This window comes from Ciconia boyciana, chromosome 5 (genome assembly GCF_034638445.1).
Source record: "Ciconia boyciana chromosome 5, ASM3463844v1, whole genome shotgun sequence".
Taxonomy (NCBI): Eukaryota; Metazoa; Chordata; class Aves; order Ciconiiformes; family Ciconiidae; genus Ciconia; species Ciconia boyciana.
The window spans coordinates 3465677-3489674 of record NC_132938.1 but is presented as its reverse complement, the minus strand read 5'-3'; the positions used below and the strand labels follow the sequence as shown (position 1 = coordinate 3489674).

At 49.2% G+C, this 23998-nt stretch overlaps 1 protein-coding gene across 5 annotated transcripts in view; it reads left to right on the top strand.

The window, feature by feature from the left end:
- Positions 1 to 23998, top strand: part of PTPRA (protein tyrosine phosphatase receptor type A) — a 132209-nt gene that overhangs the window by 87268 nt on the left and 20943 nt on the right. For 3 of the 5 annotated variants that reach the window (XM_072863356.1, XM_072863354.1, XM_072863355.1), the window contains 3 exons: positions 14997 to 15075; positions 15489 to 15851; positions 18693 to 18710. In XM_072863356.1, the coding sequence (XP_072719457.1) occupies positions 14997 to 15075; positions 15489 to 15851; positions 18693 to 18710 (460 nt within the window). Of the gene's footprint in view, positions 1 to 4610; positions 4804 to 5340; positions 5441 to 14996; positions 15076 to 15488; positions 15852 to 18692; positions 18711 to 23998 lie in introns of all 5 variants that reach the window. The other 2 variants (XM_072863357.1, XM_072863358.1) reach the window with 2 other exon arrangements.

The following is a 23998-nucleotide window of genomic DNA, read 5'->3' as shown; positions in this document are numbered from 1 at the left end:
TTTCATGAAATTGCCTTTGCAAATTTGTCCTCTTTTCTAGCGCCAAGCTACAGGTCAGGAGATGATGCTTGGAGATGATGGGATGCGTCCGCCTTGCTTTGGGGAGGGACCTCAGGCTTCTCCTGGAGCTCCATCTAGAGGGGAGGAAGATGGGCTGGTCGTGGAGGTTGGTGGCCTTTCTGGACCACCATGGCTCTGGTGTCCCCTTACCCGACCTTCTACCCTGCGGCACCTTGCCAGGGCTGTCAGCCATGGCTTTCCTGGCCTTGTGGTCACTCTTGACACCAGAGCCACTTTGCTGCTGGAAACCCTTGCTGCAAAGCTGGCGTCTGTGTTTAGCGGGGAGGACACCACAGCCAAACCCAGTTCCTTTCCACACCACCGCTGAGGAAGGGCATTTCTCTACCAAACCCCCCAAAGCAGCTGCTGCTCCCTTGGCTAAGGATGTAGAAACCACACGGTGCTCTGCGGTTGCTTTTGGGGTTGATTTCACAAGAGAAATCGTTGCAGTTTGGGGCTGGGGCTTTCCTTGAGAGGAGCTCCCAGCTGGACATTCCCAACATCTGCGCCATGGCTGTGCGGGCGAGGTGGCCAGCATCTCCATAGACCTCTTTGCTCCGGCAGAGCTTGCTCCTCCGTCTTCTCCAGCTTTCCTCTTGCCATGCTGACAATGGCACCGTCCAGCCCTGCAGCACGCATCATTCCCAGCAGCCATCTGCCGAGCTTGTGAACATCTTAGCCATCAGCGCTTCAATAACGTCAAGGTTTCATCGCAGAGGTCTTCAGTCATGGCTCACCTTCTGCCCTTGCTGGAGCAAGACATGAAGCCCAGGACCGCAGAGGTTGGAACAACGCACGGGCTTAGGTAGAGCATCGCCTGCTGTGAACACCAGCGTGCTCCAGCCGTTGGCTTTGGTTTAAAGTCCCCTGTGTGATATTCATATTTTAAATGCCGTCCTGGAGGGAAAAACGCAACGGGACTGAGTGTCAGGCGATCTTCCCCTATCCGAGTCCTAATCCTTCCCTGTTTTTTATACAGGGTGGCACTGGAATTCCCAGCTACCCGGCTGTGCCCAAAAAAAAGGCTGATTTAAACCTTAGCAACAGGGTATTTTTGTTTAGATTGTATTTATTCTCCTGTGAGAGTCATTGTTCTCTCCCATGCCTTGACCGTTTCGAAGGCTGATGATAAAAGCCCTCGCTGACAATAATACAGTTGAGTTCAGCCTTTTGTTGGGGAGATTAAAATAGCGAATGAATTGTGAATAACATGGGAGGGCTAAAAGTTAGTCGTCCCAGGCTGTTGTTTAATCACTTCAAGGATAAGAAACTGCATTTTAATTTTTTTTTTTTTTTTTTCAGAACTACTGAGCATTAGGTTTTGTCTTGGTATCTGCAGGGGCTTGTACCCACCCTGTTAAGACTAGGATCGTTTTAGTTTGCATAATCTTGTGTCAGCAAGAAATAGGTTTATAGCAATGATATTAGATTATGATAGGTTTATAGCAATATATATATATAATATAATAGCTTTATGATATTAGATTTATAATAGGTTTATAGCTATATATAAAAAAATAGATATAAATATATATATATAATAGGTTTATAACAGTGGCAATGACAGAAGATGCCCACCTTGTTGGTGTGGCTCTAAGACCTGTGCCTACAGCACCGCTTCATCTTGAATGAGGACACCCCTCTTGGGCGCGGAAGATGGAAAGGAAAATAGATGGAAAAAAAGATGGCTGAAAAAAAATAGATGGAAAAAAAGATAGAAAGTGGAAACAGAGCCACACAAGGTAGAGTTTGGTCCTTTTTCGGGAGTGGGCTGATGAGAAGAAGTATGCGGGACACTCATCTGCTCAAAATGATAACAGGGATCGCCCCAAAACTCTGCTGGCCCCGTAATCCTTTCCTTGCCAAGGATATTTCAGCTGCTGTCTGGGCACAGGCTCCTTTCTGCTGGAATATTTACGTTCCCGGTGAACTTCCCCCTCACGGCAGCATCTTGAAAAGCTTCACATCCCTCCTCTTAGGCAGCCTCTCTCCCCAGCTGCTCTTACCTGCAGTCCCCGTAATTGGCAATAATTTCCCTAATTGCTCACAAAAGCAGATGTTCTCTCTGTGGTTGCATCAAACCGGCTTATACTGTACTATATACATGAGCACACAGCATTAAAGGACTAATTCCTGTAAATAAGCCTATTAAAAGGTTAGAAATAATGCCTCAAACGAAAAACTCATTGACGGCAGCTGAATCCCACTGGTTTTATTAATTTGTTATTTGGTAACGTGGCAATCCCCGTCTGCTCGGGACGGGGACGCCCTCATGCTCGGCCAGTTGATCTTATGTTGTGGTCGGTGAGTGTCTTAGCATACGAGATCAGCCCTTTGCATTGTTTCCAGCTAATAAATCACACTTATAGGTAATTAACACTACACCTAACATGTCCCTGGTATTACTGCTGAATGGGAGAAGAGACCGGTTCACGCAATCACAAGCAGGGAGACTGCACCTTTGAGACTTCAGGTGATGCTGCTAAAGAAAAAACTGAATCCCACTTATTTTCCTGCCTCAAAGAGGGAAAAGAAGTGATTTTTTTCTCCAAGCATTTTGCTTTTCACCCTTCACAGGGAAAGGATTATTGACAGCAAGTGCAGCACCGACCCTGGGGCAGCCTGGGGAAGAGCCCTTACCCGAGTCATCAGTTTAATTGCCGGTGTTAATCCCCTGCACTACTCGAACCAGGAGCTGATGAGGTGTAATTAGGCTGTGGGAGGGTAATTGCTAGGAGCCCCATCCAGCGGCTGGGGTAGCATTGCCTTCTGGAAAGCCCCTCGATGCTTTTGGGCTGTCCTTTGCTGGTGGGTGCCATCGGCTCTTGCTGTGGATGTGAAGTCCCCGTTGCCTGTGCTGCAGGGAGAGCACAGCCCTGCAGCATTCAGAGGCTTTTTATAGAGATAGTATTTTTTTTCTCCAGTTATTTCTACTAATTTAAGAAGTAAGGACGGGGATACTTTCTATAATTTGGGATGGCCAGAGTGATTGTTTCTCTTCTTATTTTCTGATGGTTCATGTATGATCTACAATTGCTCCAGCTTTCAGTACCTCCAGCAACGGCGTCAATGCTCTCCATGTTGCATTTTGATCCAAATTTCACCTGCAACCTGATTGAGAGCTTCAGCAGCCGTTTGCATTGCTTTACAAATAAGCTGCAGCTTGTTTTCATGATGGCCTTCGGCTGGGCAAAAAGTACTCATAAAGACAGCATCCTCACTGTCAGCCAGCTGGTACCTGAAGTCTCGAGGTCACCCCCAGCTGATTATTCTGTGTTTCCCACTTTGGACACTTACATTTTACTTGCCTAAAGCTTCCGTGCTGCTTGCAGGGGAGAGCTCTTCTCTCTCTTTTTCTTGGACCAAAAGTTATAGCTAAGGCTTCTGAAATCCCTTATGCTGACACGGAGGGATGTAAAGAGGAGGGGTTCTGCTGCGGGTCTGGGTCAGGGCATCACAGCCCGATGGTCTTGGACTGGAAGATGCTGGCAGCACTCAACTCCTGCCCTTCCCCAGGACAAACCCGAAGCTGTGCCTGAGCTCAGGGCACGGCTTTCACCAGCAATTTGTTTTTCAGCCTCTGCATCCTCTTTGGAGGTGATGGCTCCTGGTCCTCCTCCTCCTCGGAGTGGGCTGAAGTCAAGCAGCCGGGCTGTGCATCATGCAGTGGCCCTGGATGATGGAGAAATGCAGAGTCTGCCATTGCAGTAATGACTATTATAAGCTATAAACTCAGGTCTGGTCCTTGGCCCCGCTTATTTATCACCATTTCATCCTCTCGGTAGATTCGTCATCCCCAATGAGAATGGAAAAATTAAGGCATTTTGTTGAGCTAACTTTTTAAAGCAGCGTCGCTCTGGGTTTGCGGCTCCAGAAATACCTGTCAGGCCATTTTCTTTCTCCTGGAAATACGGTCCGGTATCTTACTTGTAGGTTGTGTTGAAAAACGCTTGTGTCTGGCAGCACAACTGCTCCCAGTCAGACTTTTCAGCTCGAAGCCTTCGGCAGAAGACGTGCCTCAAAATGCTTTTGGCACTCGAATAACAGAGTCAGAGAGGAAAACGTTTGCGACTCTGGTTCCCCTTGTTTGCAAACCTCATTTATAGATCCTTCCAACCACTGGTAAAATTGTGATTTTGCTTTTTTTCTCTGTCAAACTGCGACAGAAACAAACACGGTTAATGCAAGATGCAGGAGATGCATCCCTGGCCCCGCTCTGGCTATCGCCATTTGTACATCATCCTCGACCCTTTTTTTCCATTCTAATACATGCAAATATATGTAAAGAGTAAAGACTGTTCCACCGAGTCTTGCACGTTTGTTTAAAGAGGAGGAAAACAAGCCGAATTTACAGGGAATTTGCGAGCTGAATTTTAAGACCCATATATAAAAAGACACAAAAAGCGGCTGGCGGCGGTCACCCATGCTGACCGAGGCGATGCTTTCTGGCATCTTTATTTTCCCTGCGCTTGCAATCATAATGTCATTAATATGGAGCTTTTGGAGAACTGGAGTATATCCTAATTAGCAGCCTCTGATTTTTTTTCTAGTTTCATAATCAGTGATCTCGGCTACACCAGAAGTGTTACTGTGGCAACAGGGCTGAACTGAGCGGTGGTGCAGAATTACCGCAGGTAAATTGGTGATTTTACGGATCCACAGCACTTTGTTAGCCCAGGCGCTGCTCCGTGGGACGGGCTGGCTGCTCCCCGCACCCTACAGGTGTCCCGGGCAGATTTCAGGGTAAGCACAACCAGCGATTAAGCTGCATGATCGAACGCATGCGTTTTAATTGGAGCTTAGCCTCTGTAATGAGATTTTAAGGCTGTCATGCGAATGATCCCCTCCGACACCTTTGTTTTAAGTAGGATGCTCTGACCGCTCACCGCCCAAACGCTCCAGCTCCTGGCTTGGTGTCAGCTCGGAGCTGGTCCTGCAGAAGGGGCTAAGCCCAAAAGCTGGGCTTTATTTTTTTAATGTGGTGGGGGTTTTTTTAAACCTTGTTTCTCCTCCCCACGTACTGTTTGCTTGCTCTCTGAAAGACATCTTGCTAGGTAGGGATGGTGTTGGGCTAAATAATGGCCATGCTTCATCCTGACTCCTCATTCAAAAGCAACCGGTCCTTTACATAGCCAGTATACTAACTGCACTCATGTTTTCTTTGTACGTGTTACTAATGATGCCTGGGACAAAGAAAGGGACACGCTAAAATGGAATATTTAAAGAAATATATTCCTGTATGACATGACCTTTTTTTTGTTAATTTATTTATTAATTCAGTATTTTGAATAATGAGATGAACCGGCTTCACTCGAGCCTTTTGGGCAGTCACTCTCCGCTTCCCAGCACCACGTTGCAGCTGTGATACCCATCCCGCGGGGTAAGGCACAGCGGGAGACCATGGGTTTTGGGCTCGTACTAGCCAGGGGTTTTTACAAGCTCTAGGGGAGTTGCTTCGGCAGATCCATTTTCATTACCCCAGAAGGAGGTCTCGCCTCCCTCTCCCCTTTGCAATGCAGCTCCTGCCACCCCACTGACCCTCACCAGCCTGGCCTGCAGCGAAACCCTCCATCCCCAGCACCTTTCTCCTGGTTGAGGCTCAGAGTCAGTCGTTCCTCTTCATCCTCCCTGAGCTGACAGCTCCCTTGGGCTTATCTCACCGCTCTCCTTTTCCTTAGGACTTCACTTTCTCTCGGCTTTTACCTGTCCTGCCTTGATGCTCCTTGATGCCGTGTTCTTTAGGAAACCCTCTCCAGCCGGTCGTTCTCCATTGCTAGAGGTCCAAGAAGTTCTGCATCCCCTTCTGTCTCCCTCCACAATTTATTCCCTGACCCATCCCACTTTATTCTGCGCATGGTGAGAGATGCAAGAGCGACCGGCACGTGCTCCCGTGATCACACAGCCGTTGCACCGACAGAAAAGAGTGGCTGAGGGCGAATTAGACCCATCCTAATTATGAGGGTTATTAGGAAAATTATTATTAGGAAAATTATTATTAGGAAAGTAATTGGACGTATTTGTAGCTCTTCCCCTCCAAGGCACTCAGACAGCTTCCAGACGGTGACTCTGCTTGCTGTGTGTGCTGGCAGTGCGGCCAGGAGTGCCCGTCCGTGCAGCTCGATGGACAAGGACTGGAGACCTTCAAGTGCCTTGGTCTTAGACATGCTACCGATCTGCCCCTGGCATAGCTGGGGATGGAGCCTACATCTCCCGGCTTTTAATTCTGTTTTTTTAGCATGAGACCATTGAGTCTCTAGGCTCTATGTTAGTATTTGTCTGTTGTTAAACCTACAGAGATTTCTTTCCTAAAAGCAAGGCAATACAGAAAACTAAGAACTGGCATGAAGCAGCTATAGAGGACAGATATCCACAGTCAACGTTTCTGCATCTCTTTAGGAGCCTGAACTGTTTCATGTCCGGATTATGTAAGCACCCACATTCATTGGTGTTTTTCTCTTGTTTTTTTGCTTAAAACCTCATCAGTTTAATTTTCCTATCTTCTAACTGAGATAATAACTCCCTAGTCTTGGGGCTCTTCTAGGAGGCTCCCTTACCAGTCTTGAGACGCTCCAAGCTCCTTTGGAGGAGTCTGTCATGGGTTCAGTTCCTCTGAGGAGCTTTGTGGCTCTTTGTTAGTGGCTCCTAGGAGGTGAGCGTTGTCTCGTACATGGCAGAGGGCTGTCGCGGTGTGCAGTAACTGGTGCTTGTTCACTGAATGACGGCGTAGAGCTGGAGGGACGCTGGTGGGACCCCAGCGTATATATAGCACAGTGTAGGGATCTCCTCAGTGCTGGATGTTATCTTACCCCAGTATGAGCTTAAATCCTGGCACGTTTACCTTCTGAAGTTTGCAGGACAGCAAGTTACAGAATCACAGAATCACAGAGTGGTTGAGGTTGGAAGGGACCTCGGAGGACATCTGCTCCAACCTCCTGCTCAAGCAGGGCCACCTAGGGACAGCTGCCCAGGACCATGTCCAGATGGCTTTTGAAGATCTCCAAGGAGGGAGACTCCACAACCTCCCTGGGCAACCTGTGCCAGTGCTCGGTCACCCTCGCAGTCAAAAAGCGTTTCCTGATCTTCAGAGGGACCCTGCTGTGTCTCAGTTTGTGCCCATGGCCCCTTGTCCTGTCACCGGGCACCACTGGAAAGAGCCTGGCTCCGTCCGCTTTGCACCCTCCCCTCAGGTATTTGTCGACATTGATGAGACCCCCCTGAGCCTTCTCTTCTCCAGGCTGAACAGTCCCAGCTCTCTCAGCCTTTCCTCACAGCAGAGATGCTCCCGTCCCTTCGTCATCTTCGTGGCCCTTCGCTGGACTCTCTCCACTGTGTCCGTGTCTCTCTTGTCCTGGGGAGCCCAGCACTGGACACAGCACTCCAGGGGTGGCCTCCCCAGCGCTGAGCAGAGGGGAAGGATCACCTCCCTCCACCTGCCGGCAATGCTTTGTCTAACGCAGCCCAGGACACCACCGGCCCTCTTTGCCGCAAGGGCCCGTTGCTGGCTCACGGTCAACTTGGTGTCCACCAGGACGCCCAGGTCCTTCTCTGCCAAGCTGCTTTCCAGCTGGGTGGCCCCCAGCACATACTGGTGCCTGGGGTTGTTCCTCCCCAGGGGCAGGACTTTGCCCTTGTCCTTGTTGAACTTCATGAGGTCCCTGTTGGCCCATTTCTCCAGCCTGGTGAGGTCCCTCTGGATGGCAGCACGATCCTCCTCGCAGTTTGGTGTCGTCAGCAAACTTGCTGACGGGTCTGAGGGTGCCCTCAGACCCATCTTCCACATCATTAATGAAGATGTTAAACAGGACTGGACCCAGTAAATTATTCTTAACTGTGGTCTCAAAGGTCCTTGCAAACATTTCTGAATTAATTAAACCTGCGTCATTTGCTTAGGGGGTAAAAAAGCCAACTTGGGAGCCTTTTTATGGTAGGTCAGGCTGAAGCACAGGGATTTCCAGTTTTTGGCAGCAGAGGTAGGAAGGGAGCTTGGGGAACCTCCTTCCAGGGTCTGGCTGGTGAACACCTGATCCTCTCTACACCCACCCACGGTGGTTTCACGCATGTTGCTGCTGCCAGTGCGTACTTTGAGAGCCTGTATGATGGGCATGGGGTAGACTCACTAAAGATGACCTCCATGAGGAAGACTGATCCTGGTCCAGGCCATCAGTTTTTGACATCATCCTAACAGCGCTAGCTATTTCTGGATGCCCAGAAAGCCAGGTGGGAGTATGGTTGGGTTCCCTCCATGCATGTATGATGATGTTGCTCTTTGAAAGAGGACTGTGTGTTCACCTGTTGGACTGAGGGCCACAAAAATGGTCAGAGGGCTGGAATGCCTCTGCTATGGAGAAAGGCTGAGAGAGTTGGGCTTGTTCATCCTGGAGAAGGGAAGGCTCCGGGGAGACCTTATTGCGGCCTTTCAATACTTAAAGGGGGCTTGTAAGAAAGATGGGGACAGACTTTTTACCAGGCCCTGTAGTGACAAGACAAGGGGCAACAGTTTTAGACTGCAAGAGGGTAGGTTGAGGTGGAATGTAAGGAAGAAATGTTTTATGATGAGGGTGGTGAGACAGTTGACCAGGTTGCCCAGAGAAGTTGTGGATGCCCCATCCCTGGAAGGGTTCAAGGTCAGTTTGGACGGGGCTTTGAGCCACCTGGTGTAGTAGAAGATGTCCCTGCCCATGGCAGGGGGGTTGGACTAGACGATCTTTGAGGGTCTCTTCCAACCCAAACAATGCCATGAGTAAATATCAAGGTGCAGGAAAGAGGTGATTTGTTGAAGGTTGGGCAGGTGGAGAAAGCAAAACCCCAAGCCTTTACCGCAGGCTTCTCCTCCTCCTCATGCGCCGTTCGTTACAGCAGCTGTGCTCGTGTGGAAGCCGCCTGTTTATTTAAAACCAAAAAAAAAAAAAAGAAAATGAAGTGGATTTTCAGAAAGGGTGAATGGTTACTGTGATTCATCTTTTCTGTTGAAGAGTGGAAAAGCAGAGGGTGGGGTGGGGGAATAATGTTCAGTGACACATCAAAGGCCTCGTTTCAGCTTTGGAGACACATGCAAGGAATTAGTCACTGCGTCTAAGTGCAACAAACCCCTCTTCCCTCCCTAAACTCAACAGCTCCTCCCCCTGCGATGGCCGCAGCTCTGGTGCAGGAGATGACCTACACCGCATTAACCATCCCAAGGTGGTTTGGAGCCAAAGCAGCTCCTTGCATGATGTTAAAGAAGAGAAGAAGTCAATGCATGGCTCAAGGAGCCCCCCTGCAAGACGCTTGGCCCCCGGGTGATTTCCCATAGGGGACCGGGCTTTGCTTTTCGGTGCAGAGCTCCCAGCAGCAGGGCTCATCCTGATCGTTGTTTTCACATCCTTTGCATCTCATCCAACGCGAGAGGTTTGGAGTTACAGAGAAGGGGAACCCAGGGTTCCGTTCTCCCCGTTCCGCCATCGGACGAGCCCGTGGGCAGCTCTCCTCTGCCGTGGATCACAGCTCCAGCGAGAGGCTGGAAAACCACAAATGGGATTTAAAAGGAGAAGGGAGGGCGAGAGGGAACAGCAGGTTTGTTTTCCAGGGCAGCTGAGCCATGCTGATGGCTTGCTGCCACTGAAAAGAAAAGAAAAAAAAAAAAAAGACCTTTTTCCCCTTTCTTTATGCTCACACTTGCTCTCGTCCTACTGTGAGCTGCTTCAAAGAGCTAACCGGTGCAAACACTAACCTTCCTCCTAGTTTTGCCCTCTCCCCTGCCAAAAAAAAAAAGAAGAAAACTGAACAATTTTTTATTTTTCACTGTGGTTGGGGCCAGCACAAGGCAGTCGGGTGGTCTCGGTTGAGCCACTATATTTTAGCATCCTACTGATAGCAGCAGTGGTTTCTGGGGTCCCGGAAAGCCGGGTGGAATTTGGGTTGTGTCTCCTCCTCGCACACAGAAAAAGATTGCCTCATTTTCCAGGAATTAGAAATATGTCAGAGGTGGGGGTAAATCCTGCCTTTGATTGTGGACGGCTGTATCCGGGTAGGATCTGGGCAGTTTCTGCAGCACTAAATACTAATTCTTTGCTTTCTGGAAGCACAGGGTGGTGCAGCCAAGCCCCCCTATGGCAGCAGCACACACAAGTACCATGTTTAAGCCACTTATTACTTTGTAAAGAGATTATTTCCTTTTCTTTCCTCCTCCAGCATCAATCATCTTGACAAGATCCGCTTATTTTAAAATGTACGTCCTGCAGCCTAAAACCCAGCCTTTCCTATAGGAAGATCCTGAGCCGCGTACAAGAGAGCGCAGTGCATATACTATATATATAAAATATATAGGAAAAAAAAATTATAATATTGCTGGAAACACCGGTAGCAATTATTCAGGTTTCTAACCCTGATTTTTGAAAAGGAAGGTTTAAAACGAAGACGCGATGCTGAGCATCCCAACCCGCCGGGGCAGCGGTGCCGAAGCCGGCTCCTTTCTCCTCGGCAGAGCCGGCGCCGTGACGTCAGGGTGTTTTTCTGCAGAGCTCGCAGGATGTTGCAGCCGGCCAAGAGCTGTGTTTATGTTGATAACATTACAAGTATTTCCTCTCCGTTTCCGAAACCAGCAGGGAGGGAGCCGAGGGGGAAGGGAGACTCGGGTTTCTCCAGCTTTGGGGTAGGACTCTCAAGGCCTTTTATGTTAAGAAGCGGGTAACGGCGTACCGCTGGCATTTATTTATACTGCATTTGGGAATAGGGAGTGTTTAATAGCAGGGGCTGGGAGCTGGGAGCTGGGCCGGCACAGCCCTCCCCTTGTGCAGAGCTCTTTCGTTTGCTCTCTGCTCCGGATCCAGTTTTAAGGTGATAAAGCGGCGCTGGCAGCTGATTGCTGGTCACAGGAGCAGCTCCCAGGATTTTTGTGTAATGATCTACCCAGCAAGCCATGATGCTCTCGGGGCTGCCCAGCGTCCTTTTTTGTTTCTTTTGATATTCACAGTAATAAAGCCATAAAAACTGAGGACCCGCACGGACCACCTGCATCCAGCTTTCTTCATGAAAACGGGGCAAGGCTTGAGGAAATTTGGTATTCTCTCCCCTTGCCAACCTAATGCGATCTACTCAAGGATCAATGAACTTATTAAATGTAACATCAAGGGGGTTTGAAAGGCAGGCAGCTGCCTGCCCACTGATGTAATCCCAGGGCATCGGAGCTGCGCTGCCAGCTCGGCGAAGGAGGGACCTGCATCATCCCACCCTCCCGAAGAGGTTTTGCAGCCGGTACCCGTGGCTGGGCAAGGAGTCGCCTTCAGCTCTCATCTATATGGCAAGCACAGTCATGGAAATAAAACCAAGCTCTTTTATTGTATGTGAGCTACTTCCCCCTAACAGAGGGCAGAAAGAAGAGGGGATTCACAGCTTTTACTTCCTTCCATCTACCCTCCATGTCCTGCTTTTGATACCAAGGGAAAATATGTTGAGGATGGGGCAGAAGAGCTTCGGAGGCCAACGGGACATGTGGCTGTTGGCCTTAGGGAGCGGGTGCGGGGTTGGTATGGGCTAACCCATCGGTCTTTCCTTCCTTAACTTTCTTGCAAGGACTCCAGGGACCACAGAGGAGAACCGAGTCCCCTGAAGTCCAGTCCCAGCTCTGCCACCCCTTTGCTGAGTGACCATGAACAAATTGTCATTCCCCTGCTATTTGAGGTGTACTGCAAGAGCTCAAAAGATCCTTGAAGCCATTAAGAAAGGCTTGGAAGAGGTGAAGATCTGTATGGTTTTCCAATGATCGGTTAATTGTTCCAGGCTGTGAGGAGCAAGATCTCAGTGTGAGGAGCTGGTAGGATGCCAGCGCGGTGGGAGCGTCCCCGTTAGCGACTGGTTTGTCTGCTCTTGGGGCAAACTGCTGCTGCGGAGCTAGCGCTGGCATAGCTGTGGGAATCCCAAACAAACGGGATCCCAAATGAGCGCGATCCCAAATGAGTGGAATCCCAAATGAGTGGAATCCCAAATGAACAGGAATCCCAAATGAACGGGAATCCCAAATGAATGGGATCGCAAATGAATGGGATCCCAAATGAACGGGTTCCCAAATGAGCGGAATCCCAAATGAATGGGATCCCTAATGAACAGGGATCCATTAGGGATCCTCCCTAATGAATGGGATCCTAAATGAACGGAATCCCAAATGAACAGGACCCCAAAAGAACAGGAATCCCAAATGAACAGAACCCCAAATGAATGGGACCCCAAATGTACAGGAAGTCTCGTTTTGAGAAACAGGGCAGGGGGAAGAGGAAAGGAGCCCCATCCATCTACGAGAATGGCGTTTCTATACAAGTATTCATCAAAACACAGTGAGCAGTCACTTTTTTTCCTAGTAGTGTTTGCAGGAGAGCCAGGTCTTTCCCTTTACCTTGTTACCTTTTTCTTGTTGCGGTAGTGATGGGTTCCCAGCGAGGGAAGCGGTTGTGAATGCAAGACCTTGGCTCCTTCATCAGCCCCTGAGAGGTTTCAGGAGCATCTCGGTGCCACCGTTACGTTCGTTTGGAGATTCAGCGTGGACTTAGCTTCCTTCTGCCTTTGCACGAGGGTCTGATCGCAAGGAGCGCCCTATTTCTGTGCGTTTCCACAGTGGGATGCTTGAAGGATCTGTCTCCTGCAAGCGAGTTGCTTTCATTCATGCTGGCGGCACAGCTTCGTGTGCTTCCAGGTTGCAATTAAGCATGGGGAGGACACGAGCTCCCTTTCCTACACTGGGGGGGTGGAAAAACTCCTTGGCTTAGGACCATCTCAGCTCCAGAGTGCGATTGCTCATTGAGCGGCCTTGGAGCAAAAGCCGACATCCGGGTGCGCTTGCGCTGTGCTTTTCCCCAAGCTCCAGCTGCGCTGGCTTGCTGTCAGCCCTAAAAACATAGAATCAGAGAATCACAGAATGGTTTGGGTTGGAAGAGACCTTTAAAGGTCATCTAGTCCAACCCCCCTGCAATGAGCAGGGACATCTTCTACCAGATCAGGTTGCTCAGAGCCCCGTCCAACCTGGCCTTGAATGTTTCCAGGGATGGGGCCTCTACCACCTCTCTGGGCAACCTGTGCCAGTGCCTCACCACCCTCATCATAAAACATTTATTCCTTATAAACATCAAGTTTTCTCTCCAAAGCCAAAACAGTTTAGACCAAGCGCATCTCAGACTCTGGCAGGCAGTTGAACGAGTTGCCTGGGGTGCGTTAAGCACCAGGAGTGGAGCATGTCATCCAAACCCTGCCGGTCACAGGTTTTCTGGACATCCCACCCTGGAGCAGAGCCTCATGGGAGGCATTGCAGGACCAACCTGGCTTTCACCAAGTGGCAGGAGGGCTGAATCGGTTCAAATTCATCCAGACAGATATTTTAACTGGTGATCAAACCCTTTGGAAAGTTGGCTGCTCACACCAGTGGGACCCCTTGGAGAAAGCCCTGCCCCAGGACTGGCCGTGGAGGGAGCCGAAGGAAAGCTCTTATCTCTGGAGCTTGGTTTCCTTCTGGTTCAGGGTTTGTCTGACCTTTTGGTCACTGAGTAAGTTCGATTTTTGCCAAGTTTTCTTTCGGGGGGGAGGAAAAACATGTAAATGGGTGGTGCTGGTGGGAGGATACTCCCGGGTGGGGTGGGGAGGATCTTGTATTTCTGATATCGTTTCCAGCACGTTGATGACTTCAGTGTTGTCCTTTTGCCTGGAGTTTGGGATGGGTCTAGGTTGAAGCAGATTTAAATAAATACGACGAGAACAAACAACATGAGATGTATTTAAGAGGAGGAGGCTTAGACCGCGTATGGGGAATAAAACCCTTTCTTGGCAGCGTGACAAGTTGACTTGGCAGTGAGATCTCGCAGCCTTCTCCCAGGAGATGCTGAAGATGCAACAGGACACGTGACAAAAGCCTGAAGGACAGGAGAGAGTCGTATGGCAGCTGCCGGTCGATGGCACGTAGCAGAGCCGTCTCCGAGCCCTCTCTGGGTTCGTAGCAGATGCGAGATGCTGACCCGTCCTTGGGAGGCCCCGGGGTCTGGGGCTTGGCAGCTTTGGTCTCTCTTCTGGCCAGGACAATGACGTCTCACATCTCACTGTTGTTTGCCTCAGCCTCTGGACCCATATCTGTTTGGGAGGAGATAACGATACCCGTTTCTCAGGAGCTTTTTGAGGTCTACAGAGGAAAGAAATGACCATAAAAACCTTGTATTTAAAAGGGCTGGGGGAGAAAGCCTGGGGGAAATAACTCTACTGATGTCATCGTCCTGTAATTTTGCAGGACGTTTCCTGGGAAGAAATGTACAGTACAACGAATGTGCAGCCTGCGCTTGCAGATGATCTTGGATTATTATTTACGGGTATTTGTTTCGTCCTCACATGCAGGGAATCTGATGGGGTTTGAGTGGAGCCGAGCCTGGCCTTGTGCGGTTGTTCTGCCCACACCCAGTAACAGGCAGGGGCTTCAGTGAGCTGGCAGGGGTCCGCTGGGCACTGCCGGCAGGAGGAGCTGACCTCTCCTTCTTCCCTGCCTCCAGTTCCTGGGCATTTTGGATCAAGACTGCTTGCTGTGGTCTTCACGTGTATTGCATTTCGGTTTGCTCAAAGTACACTCATTTGTAGACCGTTATATGAATACATTATTAATTTTCTTTAAGACCGGGTACTTATCCTTGGTGCTCAGCTTCATAGCTCGTTCCTCTCGTGCTTTCCCACAGTTCGCTCATTCCATGCTTCATCTCTGGTCACCTTTGCTGGTCCACCAGACTGGGACTTCTCCATGCGCCCTCCCGTTGGGAACGTATGAACATATCGATAAACCCTTCCCATCCACATGCGTGCAGGGACTCCAGCCACACGTTCACTCCTCCCTTCCAGCTCTACACACGCAAGATGCACAGCGGCATCCCCGGTTTGAATTATTTTGGGATAAGGGTTGCATGAGGGTTTAAATAACTGTTCTTTGCTCTCTTCCCCAGGTCAACATGGATTTGTGGTTCTTTATTCTTTTGCTCGGAAGTGGCCTGATAAGCGTAGATGCTAACAACGTTACAACAGGTAAACTATGCTCGTTATCTCCTCTCTTTTGTCCCTAAACCATCTTTAGGATCAAAGGAGTAAGTGCTCACATGCTCGGTGACTTTCTCCTTCTACCCTCCACTTAACTGTAATATAAAGTGTCAAAAAGAGGGTGATGGGCTGCAGATGCTTATAAATCGATATAAATATTGATCCTCTCTTACAGGGGCTCTAATCTTTGTACCTCCTCAATACCATAATAAGCATTCAAGTTACCTGCTTTTGTAGGGTGTGCATCACCATGCTGTGCAAAACATTCTCTGTCCTGGACTTGGGATTTTTTGGCTGTTTTATCCTTGTAGTTACAGTCACACAAATCTCCAGCATCTAAACCCTCCAATGTTGCAGAAGGATCTCTCACGGAGGTTCCCTTGTGCTTTCTCCTCTCGCAGAGCCACCCACGACAGTGCCCACCTCCCCCAGGAGCCCCACCAAAGCTCCTACAGCAGGTCGTGAGGATGGGACTACGACAAGCGCAAACAGCCTCAACTTTAGCACTCCAGTGACTGTTTCTACCATGGCGTCAAAGCCACCTACAACCGCAGCCACCAGGATCTCCCCCAACACCACCACTGTCAGCCTCAACACCTCCACCCTGGGGACAACCATGCCCGTGCCTCCAGCCACCTCCTTGCTACCCAGCGTGACGCCGCCTGCTCCGCGCACCACTCTCCCCAGCACAGATGCGGAGACAACGGAGAGGAATTTCAGTGCGATGGTGACAACGCAAGAGACCTCTTCCGCTGCCCACAACGGTAGGCATCTCCTTCACCTCTTCTTCTCCAAGCCACTCTGCCTCTGGGTTTGTTTCTTTGCTCTTCTTCTGTTTTGCTGAACAAAAGGGAATGAGAAGACACTTCGGGGCAAATTCCATGGTGATACGAAACAACATAACTCCCTGAAGTGACCAGATCAGAAGAGATTTATCCTACCGAAGGTTTGGGCTTACTTGCCAAGATGCTGGGGCACCAGAAACCCTAGGATGTTGTTCCACTTTTGTGACAGATGAATTTCATCGCTTTTTGTGGTTTCCGGTGTGTGAAACAGGGCTAGTGCTGCACAGCTCCCAGGTGCTGGCTGAAAAGTTGATCCGTAACGGGTCTGTGTAGGCAATAGCAATAAATCACCGGGCTGCTGCTCAGCTGCAGAGCTTGGGTTATCCAGAGTGTTGCTACATTTATTTGTATTTTGGTAGCCACCATGAACTCAAGCCATGCTTTTTAGCACTGTACAAGCACACACACAACAAGGCAGTCCCTGTCCCAAAGGATGTAAGGCTTAGACTAGAGGTGGCCAACCAGGGGTGAGATCCAGCTCCTGGGGAAAGCTGGTAAGTTGGCTCATTATCCAAAATTAGCCAAGCTGGGGATGAAGGATGATGCGGTAGGACGGTGCTGGCCTATCTGGTAGGGTAATCTGTATGCTCCACCCGATGGCTGCTAAACTGCTTGCAGACGCAAGCCGCACATGATTTGATAAACCATCTGAAGGTGCTCTCTCTCCACCGTGATGAGCGCCAGGAGCAATGCGGTGAGACCTTATTGAGCAGAGTATTCCGTGCGCTGGATGTCTCAGTCTTGCATTTGCTGGCGCGTCCGATGATGGAGTGGATGCCCCGTCCCTGGAAGTGTTCAAGGTCAGGTCAGATGGGGCTTTGAGCAACCTGATCCAGTGAAAGATGTCCCTGCACATGGCAGGGGGGTTGGACTACATGATCTTTGAAGTCCCTTCCAACCCAAACCATTCTGTGATTCTATGCGTACATTATCAGTTTTTTCAGCATTACTTGGGCTACTTTAATCTTTGAAAGGTCTGGATGAGCAAGAGTTGTCTCTATTGCCATCCTGCTGTCATTCCCCTCTTGGCACATGGTAAAAGTGGCCTCCAAGAATGTAGAGTTTAGCTGCTCAATGTAGGTTAAGAGCAAAAATCAGGCAAAAAGAGACTGAGGTGACCAGAAATCTTAGCTGATCTGTGATTCTTCAGCCATGGTATGCCCATTGCTGCATCGTTTGAGGCCCAGCTTTGACACTACGTGCCTCTGAGTTGCAACAGTTACATAGAAGTGCCTGGTAAAGGTTATAGCGAAAACCTTGGCAGTGCAGGATTTAGTGGAAAAGCAGGATGGGTAACTTGGTGGTGGGGTAGAAAAGACTGAAAGAAGATAATACTGGAGTTAATGCAGGGAGAAGTCAAGTGTACATTCCTTAAGAATAGATTTCTGATGGGATATTGGGTGTAGGGTATCTAAACCCCTCTTCACGTCAGTGAGATGTGCGTGCCCTCTTCCTCTGGGCATCTTTGGAAACCGCAGCCCGTGAAGCTGCAGTGAAGTTGTCTTTGCTACAAACATAGGAAGGGATGTGGCTGAAGGAAGTTTGCAACCCAACTTTCTAAGTGTCCTGCCATCCCCAAACTCATCCAGCTTCCATTCGAACACAAATCCTCAAGGCTTTTTTGCAGAGTGAAGGAGTCCAGAGTAACCTTAGATACATGCACAGTGCAAGTTTAGAATAAATGTAGCCTTCAAATGGGAGTGATGGAGGCAAAAGCCTTAAGTACTGCTAAGACCTGGATTTTGTAATACGATGCCTGCTAGCGGGGGACTGAATTTATCATTTTTGTGTCTTTGCTACTTTTTTATGACTTGGGTTACTGTTTTTGGGGAACTCCCTTGGTGTACGCTCTGACACATTGGCCATTGCGCTCTCAAGGCCAGATGTGGCTTCTCACTTGATGTCAGTCCCGAGAAAAAATGACTAAACCTGATTCTTTCTTTATTTCAAGTAATTTGTCAAGGAGCAAAATTAGTTTTAGATTTAAGATTAGTCTTTAGTTTAAGATTAATGGCCCTTGCCATTAATCTTAATGGGAAATTTGGATATCAGTCATGGAAGAATTAAGTGGTGCTCAAGAGAGGGACAGGGGCAGAAGGCGCCGCATGAATTACATGGTCTACAGGCAGTTCCTGCTTCTCCAAACCTACCAAGATTGTCCTCAACCCCGTGCTGCAGCTCTTTGCACATAAAACAGGGGCGTGGGGTGCCTGTGCCAGCAGCATTGCAGCAGGAGAGCTGGGCTGTGCTCTCATCAGCACAGGTTTGTCCTGGTTTCCTCTAGATGAGACATCCAAACCAGCAGGTAGAGGCTTTCCTTGGATGCTCATCGTCCCCATCCCTGAGCCCAGCTGCTCTTAATTGAACCCTTGGCTCAGCCACTCTTTTAAAATTATGCACAAGTGTTATCTCTTAATATTTAAGTGCTAATGAATTACACCAGTGACTTGCTGGTTATAGGCTTAAACAGCCTGTGTTATTAATTAAGAGCGGTAAGTCGTGTTTATTGAAGTTATAGCTCGGCTTCAGCTCCCTGCTCTGCTGATAAAAAGTTGGGGTTTGTTCCTTTTTCCTTGTTACTAAGTGAAGGCTGAAATTCATTTTATATGCTGGCTTTGTTGCTGGTGTTTTAAAGGAAAGATTTACAAGAAGATGATGATAGTTACTAAATTTGTTACTGTCTTGGTCTTTGATCCTTCCTGACTTATTAAAATGTATATTTCTTTGTTGCTAAGAGACTTTTGTTTTCTTTTTCTGCAGGTAACTCTGACAGAAGAGGTAAGAATTTTATATTTCATTGCTCTTTAGTCAAGCCCTCAGTAAAAATATTTCCAGAAGTATTCTGCTATTAGATAGGTCTCCTTATGACACACTTCCGAACTTGCTTTTACAAAGCCTGTCAAGGTCTTTAGGAGAGCTGGTGACACACCGATATCTTAATTTGTGTTGGGCTCTTCTTTTCAGAAATAAACAACTCCGTACCAATTTGTACATGTCCTATTAGATATGACGAGTTTCTGCTGAACGCTCTGAAAACATGAGCGTTACCGTCCCTAGAGTTGGATGACCAAGATCTAAGAAGCCATTCAAGAAATTTCCTTCTTTTTTTGCTTATGAATTGTCTTTATTGACTGTGACTTACCCTATTAGATCCAGACCCATTCTGCAAATGACGTGGATAACTATTATTCTCCTTCCTTCTGTTAGCAAGCAGTAGCACAAATCAATTTCTTGTAATATAATAGCACTTAGGCGCATTTTTCCATCTCTTAGTTCCGAGAACTGGCATCACTACCAGAATATTTGCAATTGCTCGTTGCTTTAGCAGTGTAGGAACAGGTAGAGCGGAGGTACAGCCGGTCTGGTTGCTACCTATAGAAACACGCTTCCTCGGTGTGTTTTCGTCGTTGCTCTGAGGGGTGTTTCGGCTTTGTAAAGTCCCCGGCAATCCGCTTTGTGCCGCTTGGTGAAACCTGCGCCATCCCGCTGATGGTATAGAGGAAAAGACAGATGCTCTGCGATAGTTACTGTCAGTACACATTCGCACAGAGGAAATAAAAGGGACACAGGTCCGATGGAATTAATTTAAAATAATGGTTAAGGTGTTGTAGAAATATTCTGCATAATTCCCTTGGATCTGGCATGGCTTAGGGGTTGTTTTGTGCTGTCTCTGCTGTTGTTCATCCCTGCTCCTGAGAGCACAGAAATGAAAAATGGGAAAAAATCTGACTTCCTAATGATATTAATATTGCTCATATTAATATTACCATTAATATTAAGTAATTAATATTTTCCAATTCCTGTGACTTGGAGAATTATTCTGGGGGGATATTTGCAATGATACTGCAAAATTAAAAGCTTTCCTAACAAAATGTTGATTGAGGGTTATTTTGAAGATGAGGAGCAGAAAACTGCTTTTTATCCAGATTAGTAAAAATCTTCTGCCTCTTAGTGCTGGCACTCGTACTATCACGTGAAACCACCCACCATGGTGTATCTCAACCACCAAGTACACTTTGACAACTGATTATTTATGACTCTTGCAGGAAACAAGTAGCCCTTTTACTTCCATCCCCCTCCCAAACCGGCATTGGCAGAAGAGATCTCCGCAAGCTTTGGGGCTGTTGGGTGAGCTGCCCGTGCTGGAGTGTCGGTGCTGAGCAGGGCAGCGTGGAAGGATGTTTGCAGGTGGCTCTGCTTGCCCTGATCTTCTGATTTGGGGTCAGAAGGGGATTTTTCCTGAAGTCAGACTGATGGACATTAGTGGTTTGCTTTTCCCAGAAGCACCCAACTCTCACAGCGTTCGCAAGTCTTTCCCCATCCCCTTTTAGCGACCGTGGCCTTTTAGGGCATCCGTAAGCTCTTTTTGTGCTGCGGCTGCTAACGAGACGGTTTAATCCTTCACAAGCCTGAAAGGGAGAGGCCAACTCAGGCATCCTTGGCAGGCTCGCTAAAAAGTCTTGCCTGCTTTCCCCAGGGGGAAGAGAGTAAAGCTGCACAAATATTTATGACTTTACCTGTTCAAGGGGTGATGCCGTGCTCCAGGCTCAAGCTCCACGTCAGAGACAGCTGTGGGGATGTATCAGCAAGACAGATCCCTTGCCAGTGGGGCAGTGTGGATGAGAAGTGCCCTGCCTTCTCCTGCTCCATGCCTAGAGTTGGTATGATGGGTAAAGCAGTCATTTCAGTAAGCAGAAAACCCTGGTCCTTGGCTGGAGAGATGCTAATGCCTCCTGGTGTGCCACCTCCTGAAGGGATCACCCCGTGGATGCACCATAGAATCAGAATGGTTTGGGTTGGAAGGGACCTTTAAAGGTCATCTAGTCCAACCCCCTGCAGTGAGCAGGGACACCTTCCACTAGATCAGGTTGCTCAAAGCCCCGTCCAACCTGACCTTGAATGTTTCCAGGGATGGGGCATCTACAGCCTCTCTGGGCAACCTGTTCTAGTGCTTCACCACCCTCACTGTAAAAAATGTCTTCCTTATGTCTCCCCTCTTTTGGTTTAAAACCATTACCCCTTGTCCTATGGCAACAGGCCCTACTAAAAAGTCTGTCCCCATCTTTCTTATAAGCCCCCTTGAAGTACTGAAAGGCCGCAATAAGGTCTGCCCGGAGCCTTCTCTTCTCCAGGCTGAACAACCCCAACTCTCTCAGCCTGTCCTCATAGCAGAGGTGTTCCAGCCCTCTGGTCATCTTCGTGTCCCTCCTCTGGACCTGCTCCAACAGCTCCATGTCTTTCCTGTGCTGAGGACCCCAGATCTGGACGCAGCACTGCAGGGGGGGGTCTCACCAGAGCGGAGCAGAGGGGCAGAATCCCCTCCCTCGCCCTGCTGGCCACGCTGCTTTGGATGCAGCCCAGGATACGGTTGGCTTTCTGGGCTGTGAGCACACATTGCTGAGTCACATCCAATTTTTAACCCACTTGGATCCCAAGTCCTTCTCCGCAGGGCTGCTCTCAATCCCTTCATCCCCCAGCCTGTACTGATATTGGGGATTGCCCTGACCCAGGTGCAGGACCCTGCACTTGGCCTTGTTGAACCTCATGAGGTTCACATGGGCACAGAAAGGGCCATGCCTACCTTCCAGAAAGGCATCCAGGCACGGTCTGAAGAAAGAAGGCAACAAACCCTCTCCTGTTTCCCTATGGACGGGTTGAAATAATTCGTCCGTACCCCACCAGGATGGACAGAAAGCAGCAGAGAGATCTGGAGCTCAGGAGGATCCTCTGGCTTTGAAACATTGCTCTGCTTGTTGCGTACCTCTCCCAACGCTCCTCGCTGCCGTGGTAGCACCTTGTAGGAGATGGGGCCGGAGGACCACTGTGCCGAGCGGCGTACGATGACAGTCTGGCCTTGTCCCGAGCAAAGCATGTGCATGCGTGTGTTGCGGTCCTGAGGGAGTAATTTAAGGTGTTTTGTGAATACACTCACTGGTTTATCCTGAGCCGCGGTGTCTCGTGTGGCTTCTTCTTCCACCTCCCAAATACGACCAGGAAGGAAATATTGCAGGAAGACAAACAGAGGTTGCATCACGGATCTGATCCTGCAGGCTCTTTGTCATGTTTGCAGGGAACATAGCTGCCCTGTGGTTCCAACTCTGCTTGGGATCTAAGAGATAGGATTTAAACTCTTGCTTCTCCTCTGCTCCCCCTCTGCAACCACTTTGCAGGATTTGCTTTTCTAGGAGCTCCGCATCTTGTGTGCTGGGGGTTTTATTTAAGAAATATTGACCCTACATCTTTGCTTCCATTTCTTTTACCCCCATTTTTTTTTTTTGCTTATGATCCCGTAGTTTCTTGTCTGCTCAATTTGACTCAAGTTTTGTGGGCAGGCATTGACAGCGATGAGCAAGGAGGGCTGCTCAGCCCTGTCCCTCTCTACCGGGCGGCTGCACCCGGGTCTGCGTGATGTATAGGGGACAGCCTATAGATAGCTATATAGCACCTCTACCCACAGTTGGAGACGTAATCTCAAGCATCAGAAGATGTTTTGCTGACTCCTCAGAGGTGCTAGGACAAGATTTAAGCATCCTGACACCTTCCCAGGCTCTGGATCAAGGTGGGTCCTCCAGCATTGCAGGTCTGTGGAAGCAGAGGGTTGAGTCCTTGTCCCTTCTCCAAGTGGACTGCAAGCATGAAACCCCCGGGGCCGAGGCTCGAGCGGGACGGGAGCTGCAGGGGGATTGGCAGCGCTCACCAGAGCTGGGTGAGGAAGGAGGGACCAGCTGGGGACCCTCCAGCTTGTTTCCTGCTGGGGTTTTGCTGGGTGGGCCAGACAGCGTGCCGGCAGTTAGCGGCCACGGTGGAAAAGCTCTAACTCATCCAGCCAGATGTGTCGAAAGAACGGCTGCAAAAAAAAAACCCAACCCCCCCGGCTCCCTGCATCCTGCTGCCAGAGGCACCCCTGCCCGTAAATCACATCTCCTGCCAACCGGCACTGCCGCAGCGGCCCCTGCCTGGCTCAGCACCGGTTAGGCTGAGCTTAGCTCCATCCAAGGCAGGAGAAATGGTCCAACGATGTGTAGTGGGGGCATAGAGCTGTGGGCTTTGTCACCTTCCCCTCCTCCAGCCAGGATGGTGGTGATGGTTACAGCCAGAGGTCTCGAGGGGAAGCACGTTAGAGGAGAGGCAAGGGCTGGCTGTGATCGGGCTAAGATGCTCCGTGGTTGCTTTGCCTTCCTGGTCTTGCTTTTGGAAAGCCTCACGGTGGGTAATGCTAAGGCGCAAGCAGCTACCGAGCACGCAGGAGGCAGAAATGCCTCCCAATAAATTCCATGGCTTTGTGCTGCTGCGCTGGGGGCGATTCCGACACGTGAGGACAGTAGATGGGAAGAACAAACAGATGGAAGACTGGGAAGATTTCATGTTTTTATTTGCCATACCAGGTCATTGCATTCAAATCATTACACAAAAATCATATCTTTTGGTCAGAATAGACCATTTCTAGACCTCACAACCACAGAGGGACAGATGCAGAAACATAACCAGAGTGCCCCTTGGTAGCTCAGTAGTCAGAGATGGACAAAATAAATCCCACCTAAGAAAATCTTCTGGTTGAAATTGCTGAGACACATGGAGCAGGAGTCTGCCCTGGCAGGGAAACGGATGCACAGAAGGTGGAAAGGGGGGTCATGCCCTGCAGTCTCGGGGGGGCCGAGGCATGTAGACACGGTGCAGTGGCCCATACAGATTGGGCGAGCTGATGGAAAATGAAAATACCCCCAGCTGGCGTCGCTGGCTTCCACATTTATCTGAAAAAATGCCCTTCAGGGACATTTTCCTATCTGGTTAGCGTTGCTCGGCTTCCAACCCCATCTGGGTAATTTGCTTGCGCTGACCGCTGTTTCACTGACCTCCAGGCCAAGTTACAAATAGCTTATTTAAAAAAAAAAAAAGTGTTGTGGGTACTGGAGGATGGGAACATTTCAGATGTGCCTAATCTAAGTGTGTTTGTAAGGGAATTGTGCGGTGCCTGCCCTTGAGAAGCGTATGCAAGGGAGCAAACAACAAAGCGAGCCAAATTAGTTCATACTCGGTGGCCTTGCGGTGCAGATCATGCACGATGG